The sequence below is a fragment of the Garra rufa genome, chromosome 7 (genome assembly GCF_049309525.1).
Source record: "Garra rufa chromosome 7, GarRuf1.0, whole genome shotgun sequence".
Classification (NCBI taxonomy): domain Eukaryota; kingdom Metazoa; phylum Chordata; class Actinopteri; order Cypriniformes; family Cyprinidae; genus Garra; species Garra rufa.
Window position 1 is genome coordinate 30,892,454 of NC_133367.1, and position 20,925 is coordinate 30,913,378.

At 36.7% G+C, this 20,925-nt stretch overlaps 1 protein-coding gene across 2 annotated transcripts; it reads left to right on the forward strand.

Moving 5' to 3' along the window:
- The first annotated feature begins 240 nt into the window (after window positions 1–240).
- On the forward strand, window positions 241–20,555 carry LOC141338302 (guanine nucleotide-binding protein G(q) subunit alpha-like). 2 transcript variants are annotated; one of them, XM_073843838.1, is made up of 8 exons: window positions 241–635; window positions 1,296–1,451; window positions 2,900–3,084; window positions 5,348–5,502; window positions 6,919–7,047; window positions 8,836–8,965; window positions 10,732–10,885; window positions 20,034–20,555. In XM_073843838.1, exons 2-8 carry the CDS (start codon window positions 1,301–1,303, stop codon window positions 20,234–20,236), a joined length of 1,107 nt encoding a protein of 368 aa, XP_073699939.1. In that variant the 5' UTR covers window positions 241–635; window positions 1,296–1,300; the 3' UTR covers window positions 20,237–20,555. The 2 variants fall into 2 exon arrangements, with proteins under 2 accessions (XP_073699939.1, XP_073699938.1); XM_073843837.1 differs by lacking the exon at window positions 20,034–20,555 and adding an exon at window positions 14,360–16,649.
- Window positions 20,556–20,925: the final 370 nt, after the last annotated feature.

The window sequence follows — 20,925 nt, forward strand, 5'->3', positions numbered from 1 at the left end:
GTACTGACAATATTTGTTGATCATAAACAGCTTTTAAAGTTTATAGTCACTTCAGCGGGAATTTCCCTGGCAAACGGAAGTGTTTAAAAAATGTAGTAACCTGTCTACCTAGACGGCATTTTTGAGAGATATGATGGCTAAAAATGCTGACTAGCACACCCCCAGGGGGGCGTTCACATCGGGCGCGTTCTTGTTGGCACGATTTTCGGTTTATGTACGCATGCGTCACACGGACCTCGCGTCGCGTCTCAAGCGTCCAAACTAAAAACTTTTGAAAACGCGCCTTGAGACCCTTGCGTTCTTTTCCGCCTCATTCCGTCTAGCAGCTTTTAAACACAAGAAGGTGCCACAAACCGCTGCCTAAGTAGGTAGCTGACTAGTTTTTGAGACAGCCCATATTCACCCATTCAAGAAGGACGATCCTGAATTGCAGGTAGACCTGTCTGAAGGCAAGGAGGAAAGATCATGTGACGTTTACTTAAGAATTTGGATGTTTTGGGGGGAAGCTTTTGATTGAAAAAAAAACTTCTACAAGAAAAAGAACTTGGTTCAAACGCAATTCGGCTCAGGGAAAATAATGGATCGTGTTTCGTAAAGGCATTACTGACTCCGTACAGGTGTGTCGACGAATGCAGGTAAGTGATTCATCTTGTTTATGCTGTAATCCCTGTTTAAGTTCATTCAGTTTGTTTCTGTCTTTATAGGTGTAATAAAAGGCACTGCGCACCTGCAATAAGTAGCCTATTAGGTTTCTTCTTTTTCTTCTTAGGGGAAGTCCAAGATTGTACAATGTGTTTAAAATACAGGTTTCAGTAGATATGAAAATTAAACAAAAGTCGGTTTTCCCCCTTTCCCAGGGCCTGAATAGTCAATTATACGCATGCGTTTAACCCATAGGTATACATAGGAATGGAACTTTATACATTTGAATGTACATAGCCTACTTATGATGGAAGGCTCGTTTCTGCGAATCGGTTCTTTCGAACAGTTCGCTTTAAACGATTCAGTGATTCTTTTAAGTCACAACGCAATAATCTTTCACGCATATTACTAACTTCGTGTCTCATGCTCTTAAAACAGCATATTTCATATTATCAGTTGACCTGCTGAAGAACGTCTCGGACCGATACAGTCCGTTTCGTGAACGAACCGAATTGACTCAGTGGAAGGTTTCGATTCAAAACAACTTCGCTATTGTATGCGTTCTAAATTCGATATTTGTTTATTATACAAACCTAATTTTCTTAACTTTTAATGCCTCTTCAAAAGGTTAAATGGTTATTTATGTGCTACAGGGGAGATGGGGGGCTGTTGGAGATGGTGCTACACGACATGCACCTGTTGCTTGTCCGAAGATGAGAAGAGCGCCGTTGTCATACACAATGAAATCAAAAGAATCCTTGCGGATCAGAAGAAACGAGAACGGAGAGAAATCAAAGTGCTTCTATTAGGTGAGATATTTCTACCTATTCAAGTTTTATATAACTAAAAGCGATTAGAAGCACAAATATGTTGACATGGAGACACTGTGGACATCACCCAAGGAACTGAGATCTTTAAATGTGACCCTGGACCACAAAACCTTCTTAAGTCTTAAGTAGCACTTGTATATTTGTAGCAATAGCCAAAAATATATTGTATGGGTCAAAATTATGTTTCTTTTATGCCAAAAATCATTAGGATATTAAGTAAAGATCATGTTCTAGGAAGATATTTAGTAAATTTCCTACCGTAAATATCACAAAACGCAACTTTTGTTTAGTAATATGCATTGCTAAGAACTTTATTTGGACTACTTTAAAGGCGATTTTCTCAGTATTTCGATTTTTTGCACCCTCAGATTCCAGATTTTCAAATAGTTGTATCTCTGCCAAACATTGTCCTGTCCTAACAACCATCCATACATCAATGGAAAGCTTATTTATTCAGCTTTCAGATGATGTATAAACCTCAATTAAAAAAAAAAAAAAATTGACACTTATGACTGGTTTTGTGATCAACGGTCACAAATGTTGTATCGGATGAGTGTATCTCTGAGTCATCTCAACTGTGAAGGGAGTGAACCATTTATCTGAAGAATACTTGTCTATGCATGTTCCTACTGGTGCATTGAAATCAAAATATTTATTTTGGGAAAACAATTATGATGAAGATTTTACATATATGTATTTGAGTTCAATTTTCTGTATTGAATTACTTGCAGCTAGTTAAAATGAGGAAATAAAGATGTTATAACAGCTTGACATGTCATGGTACCTACCCATTATTGTTGTGGGAAGTACTTGGAGATAGTTGTAGATGCAGGCAAGTTAGTATGGCTAATCTCTTCATCAGCATTCAAATTTGGCTTGTGACATCTTGAGGGAGACATTCTTGAGTGATCAAGTGATTAGGACATGCCTGACATATTTTTTTTTTTTTTGGCCGTCGTGGGTAAAAACAGCTTACACCGATTTGATTTGATGTGATGTGTGATTGTTTGCCCATCAAATATTTGCTGTTTGAGAAACGCCGAGAACCGCCTGAGTCACTGATAACTGGTTAACGCTTGCCTGCTTAAATCACTTAAACCAAAACAACAGTTTTAGACTTCACACCAGAGAAAGTCCCCTGATGGATGACACCCCAGGTCAAAGGCATCCAAACACGTCCGGCCGCATACTTTGTGAAAGTCTCCAGCTGTCAGTTTAAAGACGATTAAAACATCTCGCTTTGTAGCTAACACGATGGATAACATTCCTTTGTGTGAAAAAAAAAAAAAAGACTCGTATGTTATCATCTGCACGTTGCATTCCTTTCGGTTCTCCATTTTTGTCATACCTTGGCCTGGTTTCAGAAGTAGTGTTTGACATCCCTTTTCTGCTTCATGTAGTAATATTTATTTTATTGTGGATTTTAGGCACTGGAGAAAGCGGGAAGACGACTTTTATCAAGCAGATGAGGATTATTCACGGCAAGGGCTTTTCCGAAGAAGACAGGCGGGGCTACACTAAACTGGTTTACCAGAATATCTTCACAGCTATGAGGGCTCTGACAGCAGCCATGAACACCCTAAAGATTCCCTATGCTAACCCGCAAAATGAGGTGACCTGCCAGAGAAAAACTCGGATTGTTTCTGAATTCCTCACAGTTTTATAGTTGAAATTAACTGCACAACGGTTCTTTGAAACGCCCACTGATAGCACAATTTACACAAGCAGTTACTACCTGTTTCACACACCGGGTTACGATTACTACTGAGTTTGTATGGTAGGGGTGGGGTAGTTCACTCAAATGAACAGTATTTATATTATCAAGGTATTTGTGTGTGTGTGTGTGTGTGTGTGTGTGTGTGTGTGTGTGTGTGTGTGTGTGTGTGTGTGTGTTCAGCAACCATTTTAGTATATCTTCTCAAGGGACAATACTATAGAAATGAAACTTGGATATTTTAGAGTAGTCAATGTGCAGCTTGTATAGCAGTATAGATTTACTGTCCTCTGAAAATAACTCAACATACAGCTATTATTGTCAAAATAGCTGGCATCAAAAGCAAAGCCACATGTCATATTCATCATGTTTGTTTTTGTCTGCTTGACAGGACCATACAAAGTTGTGTATCTTGTATTAGAGCGATTAAAATCAGGTGCTTCAAGTACAATTCTCTCATACTGACCACTGGATGTTCAACATGGCATCTCATGGCAAAGAACTCTCTGAAGATTTAAGAATTAGAATTGTTGCTCTCCACAAAGATGGCCAAGGCTATTGGAGGTTCAGTAACACCCTGAGACTGAGTTACACTACAGTGGTCAGGTTCATACAGAGGTTTTCCAAGATGGGTTCCATTCAGAACAGGCCTTGCAAGGGTCGATCAGTGAAGTTAAGCACTCATTCTGTGAGTCAGGTGCAGAACCTGGCTTCAAAAAACAGATGCATGAGTGCTGCCAGCATTGCTTTAAAGGTTGCAGAAGTAGAAGGTCAGCTTGTCAGTGCTCAGACCATACGCCACACACTACAACAAGTTGGTCTGCATGGGCGTCATCCCAGAAGAAAGCCTCATCTGAACCTGGCTTACAAGAAAGCCCGCAAACAGTTTGCTGAAGACACCCAGTCCAAGAGCATGAATTACTGGAACCATGTCCTGTGGTCTGATGAGACTATAAGATAAACTTGTTTGGTTCAGATGTGTGGCGATGCCCTGGTGAGGAGTACCAAAAAAGTTGTGTCTTGCCTACAGTCAAGCATGGTGGTGGTAGCATCATGGTCTGGGGCTGCATGAGTGCTGCTGGTACAGGGGAGGGGCAGTACATTGAGCGAAACATGGATTCCATTATGTACTGTACATTCTGAAGCAGAATATGATGCCTTTCCTACAGAAACTAGGCCGAACGACCCCAAACACACCACCAAGATGACAACTGCCTTGCTGAGGAAGCTGAAGGTGAAGGTGATGGGGTGGCCAAGTATGTCTCCAGACCTGAACCCTATTAAGCACCCGTGGGGCATCCGCAAGCGTCTAACATCCAGCAGCTCTGTGATGTCTTTATAGAGCGGAAGAGGATCCCAGCAACAACCTGTGCAACTCTGGTCAATTCCATGCCCAGGATGATTAAGGCAGTGCCAGTTAACAATGGTGCTAACACAATATATTGACACTTTAGACAAGTTCACTTAGGGTGTACTCACTTTTGTTGCCAGCTATTTTGACAATAACGGCTGTATGCTGAGTAATTTTCAGAGGAAAGTAAATCTACTGAAATGGTTACGGAAATGTGAGGGGTGTACTCACTTTTGTGAGATACTGTATGTGTGTATATATATGTACACACACACACACACACACACACACACACACACACACACGCATACATATATATATGCACACACACACACGTAAATATTTCATTTACGTGTCTATTTATATATACATAAATATACACAATAAACAAACATATGTAAACAATTATTATTCGCGATTAATCGATTTAACTGCATTTTATATGTACATATTTTATATGTATGTATAAAATATGTATAGATTTAGGAAATATACAGTCAAGCCCCTGGCAAATTCTGACCTAAAGTTACTTTTATTCAACCAGCAAGTTTTTTTTATATATATATTTATATATATACTTTCAGTTTGTATGCGATTAATCGAATTGACAGTGTGTGTGTGTGTGTGTGTGTGTGTGTGTGTGTGTGTGTGTGTGTGTGTGTGTGTGTGTGTGTGTGTGTGTGTTTGTGTAAATTATACTAAGCTGTGATAGCTGTGACAGCTGTCCTTTCAAATTGACCATGAACATAGAAAGCATCTACACAATATTTATATACAACAAGCCTCATTTGTTGCCATTTATATCCATAGGTATACGGGAAACAGTTTCAGGATGTGGAAATCCGTCAGGTAACACATTTGGACAGAATGTATGTGGACGCTATCCGCCGACTTTGGGCTGACGAAGGTCTGAAGGTCTGTTATGGTCGTCGTCGAGAGTACCAGCTTTTGGACTCTACAGAATAGTAAGTATCTATATCAAAAAAATTAAATCTGGAATCTGACGCAAAAGCCCTATATAATTCTAAAGGGGTTGATTGTGCAATAATGCCCATCTGTACATTGTCTGTACATTAGCATGTTTATTACATGAAAACAAATAAATAACATGGCCATGAAATATTGATTTGAGAGACAGCAGAATAATACAAGAAACTGAATTGAATATTTATTATTTATTACTTATGCTACGAGGTTGTGAATGCTTGAATCTGATTGGCTGACGAACATTTTAAAGGAAAAGTAGTTTCCACTCAGTTCTTGTAATTAATGTAACATTTTAAGTATTTCTATTATATATTTAGAAATATAAATTAACAACAAAATTATTTAAAATACAGTATTAACTCATTTATTTTAACATTATGTCACAAATTCATGTATTCAATCTGTAGGATCTGCAATTATATAATTACTTTACTAATAGCACAGAAAATTGTAATATTTACATCATAATTACAATAATAACAACACTGACTAACCTTTGTTAATGTAATAAATTAGCAACGATTTCTAAAATTACATTAAATTGTAAATACATTTATTAAAATGTAATATTTCTGTCTATATTTTTATACTTAATTTATATATCTGTTAAGTTTATTAGTTATTTCTAATATATTATTTATAAAATAATCAGTATTAAAATTACAGTTATATAACTACATTAATAATGTTAACAAATATTTTAACACATTAAACGACTGTTATTATATTACTACTAACATATTACTACTAATATTTTAACAAGAATTTAAGCAGTTCATTTTGTATGTCAAATGTTTATAAATAAAAACCCTGAAATAATTTGTGCAGATCCAAATAGCACCATTGGAGGGCAATACAGCTGTATCTTTAGACAAGCATGCAAGTCCAAACAAGTCAGTATTGCCCTAAACCACTCAGTTGCATTAAATATTAATGAGTTTTGAACTTTTTTGAACTCAACTGATGTGTCGTCTTTTATTTTACTCATATATTATTAACACATTTAAATTTTTCGGATTGTTATAATGAATAAAGTGTGTTTTTGTTTCAATGCCGTTAACCCACTAGACGCCTGTTAAATGAAGGCAGTAATGCACATTGTTAAGCACATTTCCTGTAAAGTACATCAGTGTGTTCTTGTTAATCGTTACCTAATCACTCCTTTGCACAGTTCTGCATGTCCTTCTCGTTCTCTCCTCCTGCTTCCCCGACCGTGCTTTCAGTTCTACAAACCTGGCCATGATAAGAAACACAAACAAACCAGGACGTTTAATTAAACTGCTGTCTAAAGCACAAACACCAATAAAGCAATAGGCAAACATCATGCCACTTTATCACACTCGCACACTTCTGAAATGTGACACTGAATTATGTTGCATAATTGTTTTTTTTAGCTACATGACAAATTTGGAACGTATTGCGGCCCCAGACTTCATACCTAACGCCCAGGATGTGCTCCGAGTCCGATTCCCTACCACAGGCATCAATGACTACTCCTTCAGTGTGGAGAAGATCACACTCAGGTAGCAAAATAAATAGATAAAAATATTTAATTTTTAAGTAAGTCTTTTGTTTTGTTATTTGCTGAAAATGTACTCATCTGTAGGTCGTCTAAGATGTAGATGAGTTTGTTTGTTCGGCAGAACAGGTTTGGAAACATTTACAGTGCCTTGCGAAAGTATTCATACCCCTTCATTTTGTTCACATTTTGTTATGTTGCTGCCTTATGTTAAACTACTTTAAATTACTTTTTTCCCCCACATCAATCTACACTCCCTACTCCATAATGGCAAAGCAAAAAAAAAAATGGGTTTTTAACATTTGTGCAAATGTATTAAAAATAAAAAACTGAAAAGATCCCGTTGCATAAGTATTCATACCCTTTTCTGGGACACTCGACATTTAGCTCAGGAGCATTCATATTGCTTCTAGATGTTACTACACTTCGAGTGGAGTTAAACTGTGGCAAATTCATTTGAATGAGTATGATTTAGAAAGGCACACACCTCTCAGAAAAGGTCGAACAGCTGAAAATGCATATCAGAGCAAAAACCAAGTCCTGAGGTCAAGATAACTGCCTGTAGAGCTCAGTGACAGACTTGCGTTAAGGCAATGATCTAGGGAAGAGTTCAGAAAAAAATCTGCTGCATTGAAGGTTCACAGAAGCATTATCCATAATGGAAGACGATTGGAACAACTAGGACTCTAGAAAATCCAATCCCCATCCAAGCTGACAGAGCTTGAGAGGTGAAAAGGTGAGGCAAAGAATGGCAGATAATTGCCAAATGCAGATGCGCAAAGCTTGTCACATCATACCCAAAAAGACTTGAGGCTGTAAAGATGCTTCAACTATGTACTGAGTTAAGGGTATGAATACTTATGCAACGCACTTATTTCAGTGTTTTATTTTTAATAAATTTGTAAAATCTGCAAACTGGCTTTTGCTTTGTCATTATTATGGTGTATGGAGTGTAGATTGATGTGGGGGGAAACTTAGCAGTTTAACATAATGCTGCAACAAAACAAAATGTAAAAAAAAATGAATGAATATGAGTACTTTTGCAAGGCACTGTAACATCACTTGCTTACCAATGAATCCTCTGCAGTGAATGGGTGCCGTCAGAATGAAATTTGAAAAATCAGATAAAAACATCACAATAATCCACACCAACAGTTAAAACCACATGTCGGTAACAAATATTTCAAAAACAAATATGGATTTTCATGGACTTTTTCACAGGAGAAAGCATTATGATGAATTACAAACTCGCAGTTTGGTTTTCGCAAGTTTAAAGTTTAAAAACATGCAGTTTTTCACTTCTCAAGATTTTAACTGATGGACTGGGATTACTTGTGGATTATTGGGATGTTTTCATCAGCTGTTCAGACTTTCATTCTGACAGCACCCATTCACTACTACAGAGGACCCATTGGTGAGTAAGTGATGTAATGCTAAATTTCTCCAAATCTGATGGAAAAACAAACTCAATTACATTTTGAAGTGACCTGAGGGTGAGTAAATTTTCAGCAAAATTAATTTTTTGGGATGAACTATTCCTTTAATTCAAGAACCGCCTGGAGTTTTCTCACAAAACTCAGAAAGTGTAAAAACATTCACATTTTTTTTTATATAAAGAAACATGTCACAAGATAATGAGTCGATTACCTGATGCAACCCTGTGTATTTTTAGGTAGACGTGTTTGATATATGACAGCAAGGAAGTAGGAACAAATTATAGGGCTTGACGGTTAGTGTTTTCGGTTTGTACAGAAAGTTTCAAGAATGAACAACACAACTTTTGTTTCTGAAGGATTGTGGATGTGGGTGGCCAGAAGTCCGAGAGGCGGAAATGGATCCATTGCTTTGAGAATGTGACATCGCTCATATTTTTAGCCTCTCTCAGCGAGTTCGACCAGGTGCTGGAGGAGAATAACAAGGAGGTGAGCGTCTCCTTCACCCCAGTCTGTTTGAATCTGTCTTTCTGCCTTGTCCTAATCGATTGCTTTGATAAGTATATGTTGCATCTAGATTTGGATCATTCCTGAGTTATATTTGACTGCAACTGAAAGGCTAAAAGAAATGTGCATATTTCTAATTTGCATAAAGATATGAAGCCTATGTTGTGTTGATTTTGTTAACTGGAACTAATTATTGCTATAAAGACATTTAAAAAATGAAATAAACTAAGAAAACTCAAAAACTTTCAAATGAGAAGTATAAGTTGAATTACTGAAACTAAAACTGAAAAAAAAAAAAAAAAATTATATATATATATATATATATATATATATACACACACACAAATGATAAATAATAACAAATTTACTTTAATAAAAAAATAAAATGGAAACAATGACGTCACAATGAAATAATTCAAGACATTAATAAATGATAAAGTAGTGTGTAACTAGACGACGAAAGTTTGAGAACAAACTTTGAAGTTGGCTTGAGAAAGCCAAGCCTGAAAGTTTGAAGCAGTTGTAAAAAGCTTGGAGTTTTAAACTTTAGATAGGTGGATTAGAGAAATGTTGCTAGCACGTTGCTAACATAATTTTAACATAATTACCATGTTGCTACCATGTTATTAGCATGGTTTCAACACAATTTGCATGTTAGTACTGTATGTTGCTAACATGTTTATAGCATGACTAGCATGTTGTTAACATGTTGCCAGCATGATTAACATTTTGCTAGTATGTTTCTATGTTATTAGCACATGGTTAGCATGTTCTTAGCATGATTAGCATGTTGTTAACATGTTTATACCACATGGTTATCATGTTCTTAGCATGGTTACCACATGGTTAGCATCTTCTTAACATGATTAACATGTTGTTAGCATGTTGATAACATGTTTCTAGCATGTTTCGCCGCATGACTTGCATGCTAACATGTTTCTAGCATGTTTTCCAGCATGACTTGCATGTTGCTAACATGTTTCTAGCATGTTTCTTGCATGGCTCACGTTATTAACATGTTTCTTGCATGGCTCACGTTGTTAGCATGTTACAAGCATGATTAACATGTTGCTAGTGTTTCTACAAAGTTTTAGCATGTTATTAACACATGGTTGGCATGTTCTTAGCATGATTAACATGTTGCCAGCATATTGCTAGCATGATTAGCATATTTTTAACGTTTCTAGCATGTTTTTTCCATCCAAAAAACAAGTTAAGAACTAGCGAAAACCATGCTAAAACCAACTGATTCAGTAAAATAAACAACGATTTAAAAAAAATAATGGTTGTTCAGCAATAAAAAAATCTTTGGACACATGCTTGTTTACATGATAAATGCATAAGTGAAAATTCTGAAATAATTTAGTCATATTTGATTAAGTTAAAAAGTGAAAATTTTACAAATACAATTTAAATGTTATTATTTGTTTTGCATTATATTAATGATTTTTTTTTCATATTAAATTAGGCTACTAACAGGTTTTAATTGTCATGAAAATGTCACAATACAAAACCTCTCAATTTTCCTTATTATAATAACTTTGTTTTGTGCCATTGAGGTGAAACACGACAGACATTTCCTGACAGATTCACATTCTATTGTTTCACATTTGTTTGCACTTTCCCAGAAATGCTCCTTCCTGTTTTCTTCCCATGCAGCACTGATAAATTGTGTAATCTCTCTTGCACCTAGTGTCTCTCTCATTTAATTAACTTCTGCTGTGAATGCTTGCTCTCTCCGGCTCCAGAACCGCATGAAAGAGAGCTTGTCGCTCTTCTACACCACCATCCACTCGCCATGGTTCGCCAGTGCCTCCATCATCCTCTTCCTAAACAAGATGGACATCCTGGAGGAAAAGATCAAGACGTCAGACCTAAAAACTTACTTCGCGGGGTTTGACGGTATGGAAATAAGTATTTGTGCACCAACAGTTTAGTAAACCAGCCTTAAACTGAATAATCAGGCTGTCTAGGAAATGAAATTGACAATGCAGTTGGAATAGGTTTTGCTTCACAGCAGATGGTGTAGGACAGAGATTAGTTTCTTAGTGCTGATATGGAGAGAGTATTTGTGGAAATGGCCCCAGTTTGATCGCTTTAGATCTCTCGCCCTCTACCCCCGTTACCAACGGCAACCAAAAAATAGCCAATTCCGTGCATTTACAGGCAGAAAAAGAGCATCAGACAGACTCTCTGAGAGGAGTAGCTCCATCTTTGAGATTTAAAGATAGAGAAACAAATGTAATAGTTAAATTTAAAGAGACAGTACGCATTTAAAAAAAAAAACTGTTGTAATATATTAAAAAAATATTTATTCCTGTGATGCAAAGCTTCATTACTCATAGTCATCAGTGTCACATGATCCTTCAGAAATCATTCTAATATGCTCATTGTGTGCTTAATCAGTGTCAGTATTATTGGTGCTCAATAATAATAATAGCTCTTATTTTTATCAACACTGAATATTTTTGTGGAAACCATTATATATATATATATATATATATATATATTTTTTTTTTTTTTTTTTTTTTTTTTTTTTTTAGGATTCTTTGGTGAATAGAATGTTCAAAAGCATTTATTTAAAATATTTTTTTTAAATAAATTTAATGCATAGCTACTGAATTAAAGTATTTATTAGTATATATACACGCTACTTGTTATTGAAGCCAGTTTCCACCATTGAATGAAAAGATAAAAAGGTAACTGCGACTTTTTACTTCACAATTTGGATTTTTTTGGATATTGCGTGATAAAAACTTGCAATTCTGAGAACATATCAGTCTTTTTCCCCCTCAGAATTGGACTTTAAAATTCACAATTGCAAATTGATGTCTCACAATTCAGAGAAAAAAAATCTGAATTTCGAGATTTAAACTCACTTTCTGAACTCACTTTCTTTGATTTCTCACAGTTGTGAGTTTATATCTCACAATTCTGAGAAGAAAAAAAAAAGAATTGCGAGATTCAAACTTGCATTGGCAAGTAAAAAAAAAAAAAAGTCAGAATTGTGAGAAAAAAGTCTGAATTCCGAGAAAAAATTCAGAATTGCGAGATTCAAAATTGCATTTGAATTGCAAGATATGAACTCGGAATTGTATTTCTCGCAATTGAGAGTTTATATCACAATATCATAATTGCAAGGTAAAAGTCAGAATTGTGGGATGCAAACTGAATTGCGAGAAAAAAGACAGAATTGCGAGATTCAAACTCGCATTTCCGAGTAAAAAAAAAAGTAAACTGCGAGTTTTTATCTCACAGTTCTGAGAAAAATTGCAAGAATTTCAAGATATAAAATCGGAATTGTGAGAAAAAGTCAGAATTTATCTCACAAGAAGTCTGAATTGTGAGAAAAGTCTTAATTGCGAGATGTAAACACTAAATTACGAGAAAAATGTCAACTGTGAGATTCAAACTCGCATTTAAAACTTGCGAATAAAGTTAGAATTGCGCATTTTTATCTTACAGTTTTGCGAGAGAAAAAAATCTGAATTCAGAGAAAAAAGTCAGAATTGCACAATATAAACTCGGAATTGTGAGAAAAAAAGTCAAAATTTATCTCCCAATTCGGACTTAATTTCCTACAATTATATCTCACTATAGACTATATCTCATAATTCTGAGAAAAGTCTAAATTGCATCTAAAACTTGCGAATAAAGTCAGAATTGTACATTTTTTATCTAACAGTTCTGAGAAAAAGTCAGAATTGCAAGAAAAAAAATCTGAATTCAGAGAAAAAAGTCAGAATTGCAAGATATAAACTCAGAATTGTGAGAAAAAAGTCAGAATTTATTTTGCAATTCTTCTTTTGTGAAAGAAGTTTGAATTGCGAGATGTAAACTCGGAATTGCGAAAAAAAATGTCAGAATTGCAAGAGTCAAACTTACATTTAAAAACTTGCGAATAAAGTCAGAATTGCGCATTTTTATCTTAGAGTTTTGCGAGAAAATAATTCAGAATTCAGAGAAAAAGTCAGAATTGCACGATATAAACTCGTAATTGTGAGAAAAAAGTCAGAATTTATCTCCCAATTCGGACTTATTTCTAACTATTATATCTCACTATAGACTATATCTCATAATTCTGAGAAAAGTCTGAATTGAGAGATTCAAACTCACATTTAAAGCTTGCGAATAAAGTCAGAATTGCACATTTTTATCCTACAGTTCTGAGAAAAAGTTGAAATTGCGAGAGAAAAAATCTGAATTCAGAGAAAAAAGTCAGAATTGCAAGATATAAACTTGGAAATGTGAGGGGAAAAAAGTCAGAATTTATCTCACAATTCGGACTTAATTTCTTGCAATTGAGTTTATATCTAAAAAAAAGCAGAATTGCTAGAAACACAGTTGTGAGGGAAAAAGTCAGAACTACAAGATTCAAACTTGCACTTGCAAGTACATAAAGTCAGAATTGCAAGATATAAACTCAGAATTGTGGAAAAAAGTCAGACTTTATCTTGCAATTCTGACTTTATTTCTCACAATTATATCTCACTATAGACTATATCTCACAATTATAAAAAAAAGTCTGAATTGCAAGAAAAGTGAACTTGTGAGAAAAAAGTTGGAATTTTTTTTCAAAAGTTTGTAATAATACAGTAAAACTTTGTATTTTAAAATGTAATTTATTCTGGTGATAGCAAAGCTGAATTTTTAGCAGCCATTGCGTTTTCAGTGTTACCATTCAAAAGTATAAGAGGTATATGTTTAAAAAAAATACTTCTATTCAGCAGGGATGCATTAAGTTGTTAATATTTGATAGCAAAGACATTTATAATGTTACATTAAGATTTCTATTTCAAAAAAATGCCGTTCTTTTGAACATTCTATTCATCAAAGAATCCTGAATAAAAAGTATCAGTTTCCACAAAAATATTCAACAACACAACGGTGTCCAACATGAATAAAAATAAGAATATAATAAGAAGAAATGTTTCTTAAGCAGGAAAACGGCATATTAGAATGATTTCTGTAGATTCATGCGACTTTGAAGACCGGAATAATAGCTGCTATTTTAAATGGCAAACCCAGCCTTTGAAAAGAGTTGCGTTAACATTCTGCTAAGTATCTCCATTTATGTTTTACCAAAGAAAGTCAGTCAGACAGAGTTAGTATGATTTGACAAACATTTCTGAGTGCTGCATCTCTTTAATTTAACATTAACCCAATGAAACTGCTATGTACTTTGAGCTCTCCTGATTCCAGAAGGGTTAAATATTAATTTTAATAGCGATTTTAAAAATGTTTGCTTAGATGCTTTCTCTCGCCTTAATTGTTCCTGCCTCTATAATTTGCATGTGCTCCGCTGAGTTCAATCGCTCTTACCTTCCGAGCTTGTACTAACTCCTCCCCTCCTCTGTGGTTTGGTGCCACCCTCAGGCAGACGGCGGGACGCGCAAGACGCCATGACGTTCATCCACAATATGTATAAACAGAGGGGAATCAGTGCCGAGTCAAAGGAGTGCAAAAACATCTACGCTCACTTCACCTGCGCCACGGACACCAATAACATCCGGAAGGTTTTCAATGACGTGAAAGACACTGTCCTCATCAAGTCCCTGCAGGAATACGGAGTGCTCTGAGAGGCCCACTTCTTTCAGGATATCGCCTGCTTCTGCCAACCTAATAAACTGAGCTTGGAGGGATGCGCAATTGATGGCTTGAATCTATGCAGCCTTCTGTTTCTTTGTCTTTTGCTCAAACTATTCTATATTTCTACTTTTTGGTGGATAAAAACATCAGATTCTTATGGTATGACACACTTTCTTCAAATCTGATCATTGCAAGTCATCTACTTAAAGTGACATTACTCTGAAGGAATGAGGAAGCTGTCAAATCGCACCTCAGAGGAACGCCACACAACAGGCAAATTTCCAGCGTCTTTTGGTTTCGAGGGGGTGGCAGGAATTTTACACTATAGCTGCTGGCAAGAACGACCTGAGAAACACAAAGCAACAATTGGCTGATCTGCTCAGCGTCCTGCCCAAATATTTGACTTTACTGATTGCTTAGAGCATGAGGGTGGAGAGTTTCTTTTGAAATAGAACCAAAAATTAATATGGAAGCCTGTTTCTGTTTTACAGAATGAAAAAATACATATATTAAAAAGATACAATACCAGTCAAATGTTTTTGAACAGTAAGGTTTTTAATGTTCTTTTAAAAGACATCTCTTCTGCTCACCAAGCCTGCATTTATTTGATCCAAAGTACAGCAAAACAGTAATATTTTGAAATATTTTTACTATTTAAAATAACTGTTTTCTATTTAAATGTAATTTATTTCTGTGAGCAAAGCTACATTTTCAAAATCATTACTCCAGTCTTCAGTGTCACATGATCCTTTGATAAATAGAAAGATTCAAAGATCATCATTTATCTGAAATAAAAAGATTTTGTAACATTATATACTATACCATTCAAAAGCTTGGAGTCAGTATAATTTATTTTTCTATTTCAGATAAATGCTGTTCTTCTGAACTTTCTATTTATCAAAAAAATTCTACTTAGCTGTTTTCAACATAATATTAGTAATAAATGTTTTTGAGCAGCAAATCATAATATTAGAATGATTTCTGAAGGATCATGTGGCTGGAGTAATGATGCTAAAAATTCAACTTTGAAATCACAGCATTTTAAAATAATTTCTAATAGAAAACAGTTTAAGTAGGTAAAATATTTCTAAATTTGACTGTTTTTGCTGTACTATAGATCAAATAATTGCAGGCTTGGTGAGCAGAAGAGAATTCTTTAAAAAAAACTGTAAAAATACTTTTGACTGGTAGTGTAATTAGTAATAAATAAGAATATACAAGATAACTTTTTCTGACAACAATTCTGACTGAATCGTAAGATATAAACTCAATTCTGAAGAGAAATGTCTGAAATTGTAAGATATAAACTTGAAACTGTGAAAAAAACAGCAACTGTGAGGTATAAACCTGAGAAAAAAAGTCAGAATTGTAAGATAAAAAGTCTATTCTGTTATAAAAATTAGAAAAAAAAACAATTGCGAAAAAGAAAAAAATCAGAATTGTGAGATGTAAACTTAAAATTGTGAATAAACAAAATAAACTCAGAATACATTATTTCTTGCTATTGCGATACTGTGATATATGTGTGTGTGTATATACACACACAATAGCAATAAATAAAGTCTGAATTCTGAGAGAAAAAACGTTTTTATTCTGTGGTCAAAACAGGCTTCCATAATTTTCTTTCTGTAACATGTATAGAAAGTTTTTTTTTAATCACACAAACAAAAGCCAAATTGTTAAAATTAAAAATGTTGGGGTCTTAAATTAATGTTTAAAGTTGTTAATAAAAACTATTTTCTTTACAAACCATACTATTTTAAAGCAATATAGTCATATATTTGCTCAAAATGGAGATTTTACTGTTACTTTCTTGTCAAATGTATGAATTTGTTTATATATACAGTATGATGTCTATAGATTTTAAATGTACATATAAAAGTATAGTTCCTCTGGTAGTTCTGATGGTCTGTTTGTTGTATTAAACAAGTGTAATAGTATCTTTAACCATAAAACTGTTATTAGTTAATACACACTACATGCATATGGATTAATTTTGTATTAAATACAAAAACCAAGTTAAGCATTTAAATTAAACTAATCCATCTGCTGTAATTAAAATTAGAAGTTTACATAATTTCTACTACTAGTGTGTTCACTGTGAATCAGTCAGGAAACCTGGAAATTTAACTTAAGGCCTTTAAATAAAAAAATATCACCAGCATCAGCTACATGTAGTTCCCTCTCAGTCGTTCACTCTGACGTTACGTCGAGTGACGTTTTGGGATTGTACTTGAGAGACCCATCACCTTTAAACTATAGAGAAAAGGCCAATGAACATTGGTGAGTGGAATTTGCATGCCTAGCCACTCCCCCATACATATGGTATATAATATTTCCTGATGAAAAGAAGAAAGACGTTTGTGCTGTCTTCAGGCTGCGTAGCCAGCTTCTCTCTCTCTTTTCAAACAGCGAAGTGCTGCCCGAGAGTGCCGTGGTCCTTCCCTTGGCAAACCAGCCCTAAAAGAGCAAATATTTAACACGGTCGATAAAGATGTCTCACAAGATTTATTTTCAACCGTTTGCCTCTGGACTTCCGTAATCAGTCACAATTGTTGCCTTACATGCCCGGGCCAAAAACACGCCAAGGCAGCTTTCGTGGATGGTCCATGCACTGATTGCGAGTGTATGACCATTGCTACGTTAAGATCCCGCCACTCTTTCATGAGATGGCTGCTACATGGCTCGTTCACGTCTGAGCTCCTCCCTCCTTACTACCCTCGATGGCGGGACAGCCAGGGGGTGTGTGGATGTTCCCAAGGTGGAGCATGTGGTTGCGGTGCACTTGTGCCCGCAAAACGACGCCACCTGGCAGAACCATCAGCATCTCCCATCCAAAGCCTGTAAGCTGTCGTCAGCTCTCGCTGTAAAGGCTTATGGTGCTGCGAGCCAGGCTGCCTCCGGCCTGCACACCATGGCCATCCTGCAAGTACATCAGGCTAAGGCACTAAAAGAGCTGCACAAGGGTAGGTCTGACCATTGGTTGATGCTGGAGCTGCGCACGAACCCCGACTTCGCCCTCCGGGCGACGATGGTCATGAAGTGGTCCCTCAGTCAGGTGATGTCCACTATGATGGTCCAAGACCGCCATCTCTGGCTGAACCTGGCACAGGTGGCTGACATAGACAAGGTACGCTTTCTCGACGCACCTGTCTTCCAGGCCGGCCTCTTCGGCGACACTGTCAAGGACTTTCCCCAGCAGTTCTCAGCAGTACAGAAGCAGACGGAATCAATCAAACACATCTTGCCTCCGCGGGAGTCCACCAAGCCGGGTGCCAAGCCTCCATCTGCTCGTCACATAGGGTGCCCCCCTCCAGCCGCAAAACCTTCTCCACCCCCCGCAACACCGAAGGAGGTAGTCTCTCAGCCAGGGCGTAGAGCTGGTCGTAGGGGAGCGAAGTCTGTGAAGCATCCCTGACTCAGGCTACCCAGAAGGATTTGCTTTTCGGGGGAAGACGACATCGGTGCCCCCACCCCCGGGGGAGGGCCGGGGGATTGTCCCTTCGCTGCCATCACCCACACTTTTTACAAAAAAAAGCAATTTTCCAAATCTCTGGGTCTTTCACCCTGATTAATGTTGAGCGACGCTATGCCTCCTCGGACTCGGAGCCTGGATTCGCCACTGCAGGAACGAGTGGAAAAGGTAAGTGCTGCCCTTGGCAAGCCGACTTTTCTCCAGGACGCACTGCTAACGCTCCCCAGTCCGTCTCTCTGGTTGATCCGGACAGTACGACTTCATGGGCACCATCTGGCACCCGTGTCCTGATCTATGTTACCTACATGTGTGGCTTCTGGACGGGACACGGTAGACCTCACAGGCCTTCCCCAGGCCGTGATAGACACCATCCAGGCTAGAGCCTCCTCCACAAGGCAGGCCTATGCTCTGAGGTGGGGTCTGTGCTGACACCCAATATCTTCGTGAGATTCTACAATCTCCACGTTGAGCCTGTGTGCTAAGGTGACATCAAGGTCATTTGCGGGAGGCCGACTCGGTGTCAGCTTGCTGCACCATTCCTTATGGATCCATGCGCTATTCCCCCAGTTGTTCCCCCTGTGTGAACTCTGGGTCCTCCATGCCCCGTCACCCACTAGGACAAAATAGTCCGTGACTGTGCTCTGGTAGAGGGTCTCCTTCGCCCCCTCCAGTTGTGGCATCACGTCTCAGTATTTCTCCATGGTTATTCACCGTGTTTCCCCTACATATATCAATGACCTAGGTATATTCTTCCCTTATTCCACATGACTTAAGTTTCGCCATTGTCTCTGCCCCCCAACGGTTGCCTCAGTAGTTCTGGCACCCCTGTTGTCCCGTGTATCCAGCACACAGGGCGCTGGGCAGGTTATGTGTTGAGTCCATTTGTTCTGGCATGCCTGCCTGTCAGCATTTGGGCCTCAACTACGTAACGTGGTTCAGGATTGTGGTGTTTTCCATGGGTAGATCCCAAAACGACACTTGACGTAACGTCGGAGAAAACGACTGAGAGGGAACGTCTAAGTTACATCTGTAACCCCGTTCCGTGAAGGAGGGAATGAAGACGTTACGTCCATCTGCCACAATCCTGAACTGCGCTGACCGGGTTAAGGCTCGGCTGAATGAGTGAATGCAAGTTGCCATCTTATACAGCCGTATGTATGGGGGAGTGGCTAGGCATTCAAATTCCACTCGCCAATGTTCATTGGCCTTTTCTCTATAGCTCAGAGGTCATTGGTCTCTCAAGCACGATCCCAAAACGTCACTCGACGTAACGTCTCTTTCAGGGAACGGGGATTACAGATGTAACTTAGAAGATGAGGCACTTTCCATGAATAAAGTACAAAAAACTTTTTTTTTCCTCAACAAATGGTCGATGAAAAGAGGTGGTTTATCTAAAAAAAATACTAATTGTAAACCTCAGTAGGTAATTTATTTATTTACATTTTATTTTCTGTTAATTTACATATTTCATTCTATTCTTGTGATTTGCAATTGTTGCACTTCTGTTAACAATATTTGGCAACCCTGTTAATGTTAAATTCTTTCTAAATAGAATAGAAATGCAGTTTACTTTGAACTTTTGTTATTTCTTACCAATAAGAATGAATGAAAATCAAATTATTATTTTCTTTTTACAATAAAATGGGTAACCAGGTTGAAGGTTGAGCATCATGGATGCGGTTAACACTACAATTTGTATAGAAATTAAGAAAATTATTTCACTCTTCATGCTGTACAAAGTGCTATATGTTATATACAATAGTTTATAGGTAACACATCTAAACGTTCTCAATTTTTTTTTTTTTTTGCCTCTAATGCTTTGAAAAACCAAAGTTTACCAAACACATGGAAAGTGCCTCTACGTTTAGCATCAATAAACTTGTTTTCTGTGGTGAAAATGTTGAAATCTTAATTTCCTTTTTTCCATTTCTATCCTATTTTTTTTTTATCTAAATGTTTTCCAACTCCACCTTGTTATGATGCCAGGCAAAAATCGAGACAGGAATGATGCGATGGACTACATCAGCAACCTGTACCTCGAACAAGCTTTAAACCGTGAAAGACGAGTGCGGAAATGCATTTACAGACACTTTACCTGTGCCACCGATACCGACAACATCCGGAAGGTCTTCGATGACGTCAAGAGAACCGTTCTCATCAAGGAACTGCAGTTATATGGTATGCTTTAAGATGCAGAGTGGCGTCCTTTCACGTGCAGACAATCTGAACTGCTTCCTGGAAAGACGAAAAACATTGTGAAGATCACTAAATATGTTATAACATGGTTGAATGGATATCTCTATGAATGTAAAGACAACTGGTCTGAACTTTACTGACTGATTCATTGTACTTGCATTCGAAAATATTTAACATTTTTTGCACCATTAAGAGAAAAGTGTGACTTTCTGACTGTCTTTACACTTCAATAAATTTGCATATTCTGTCTAAAAAAGATTATCACAAAATATGAAGAGAGGGTATACTTACAGTAGATATGGCGTGGCTCAAGAAATGACAAGTGAAATTTTAAATGGTAAAATTTCATGAACTCTTTGATTAAAAACTGTTTGCTAAATGAGGATTGATCATCTTTTTTTTAATCACACAAACAAAAGCCAAATTGTTAAAATGTAAAACGTTGGGGTCTTAAATTAAGTTTATTTAATGTTTAAATTAAGTTGTTAATAAAAACGAATTTCTTTACAAACCATACCTTTTAAAAGCAATATAGTCATATATTTGCTCAAAAGTGAGATTTAACTGTTACTTTCTTGTCAAATGTTTGAATTTGTTTATATATACACACCGTATGATATCTATAGATTTGATATGTACTATATATAAAAGTATAGTTCCTCTAGTAGTTAGTGGTCTGTTT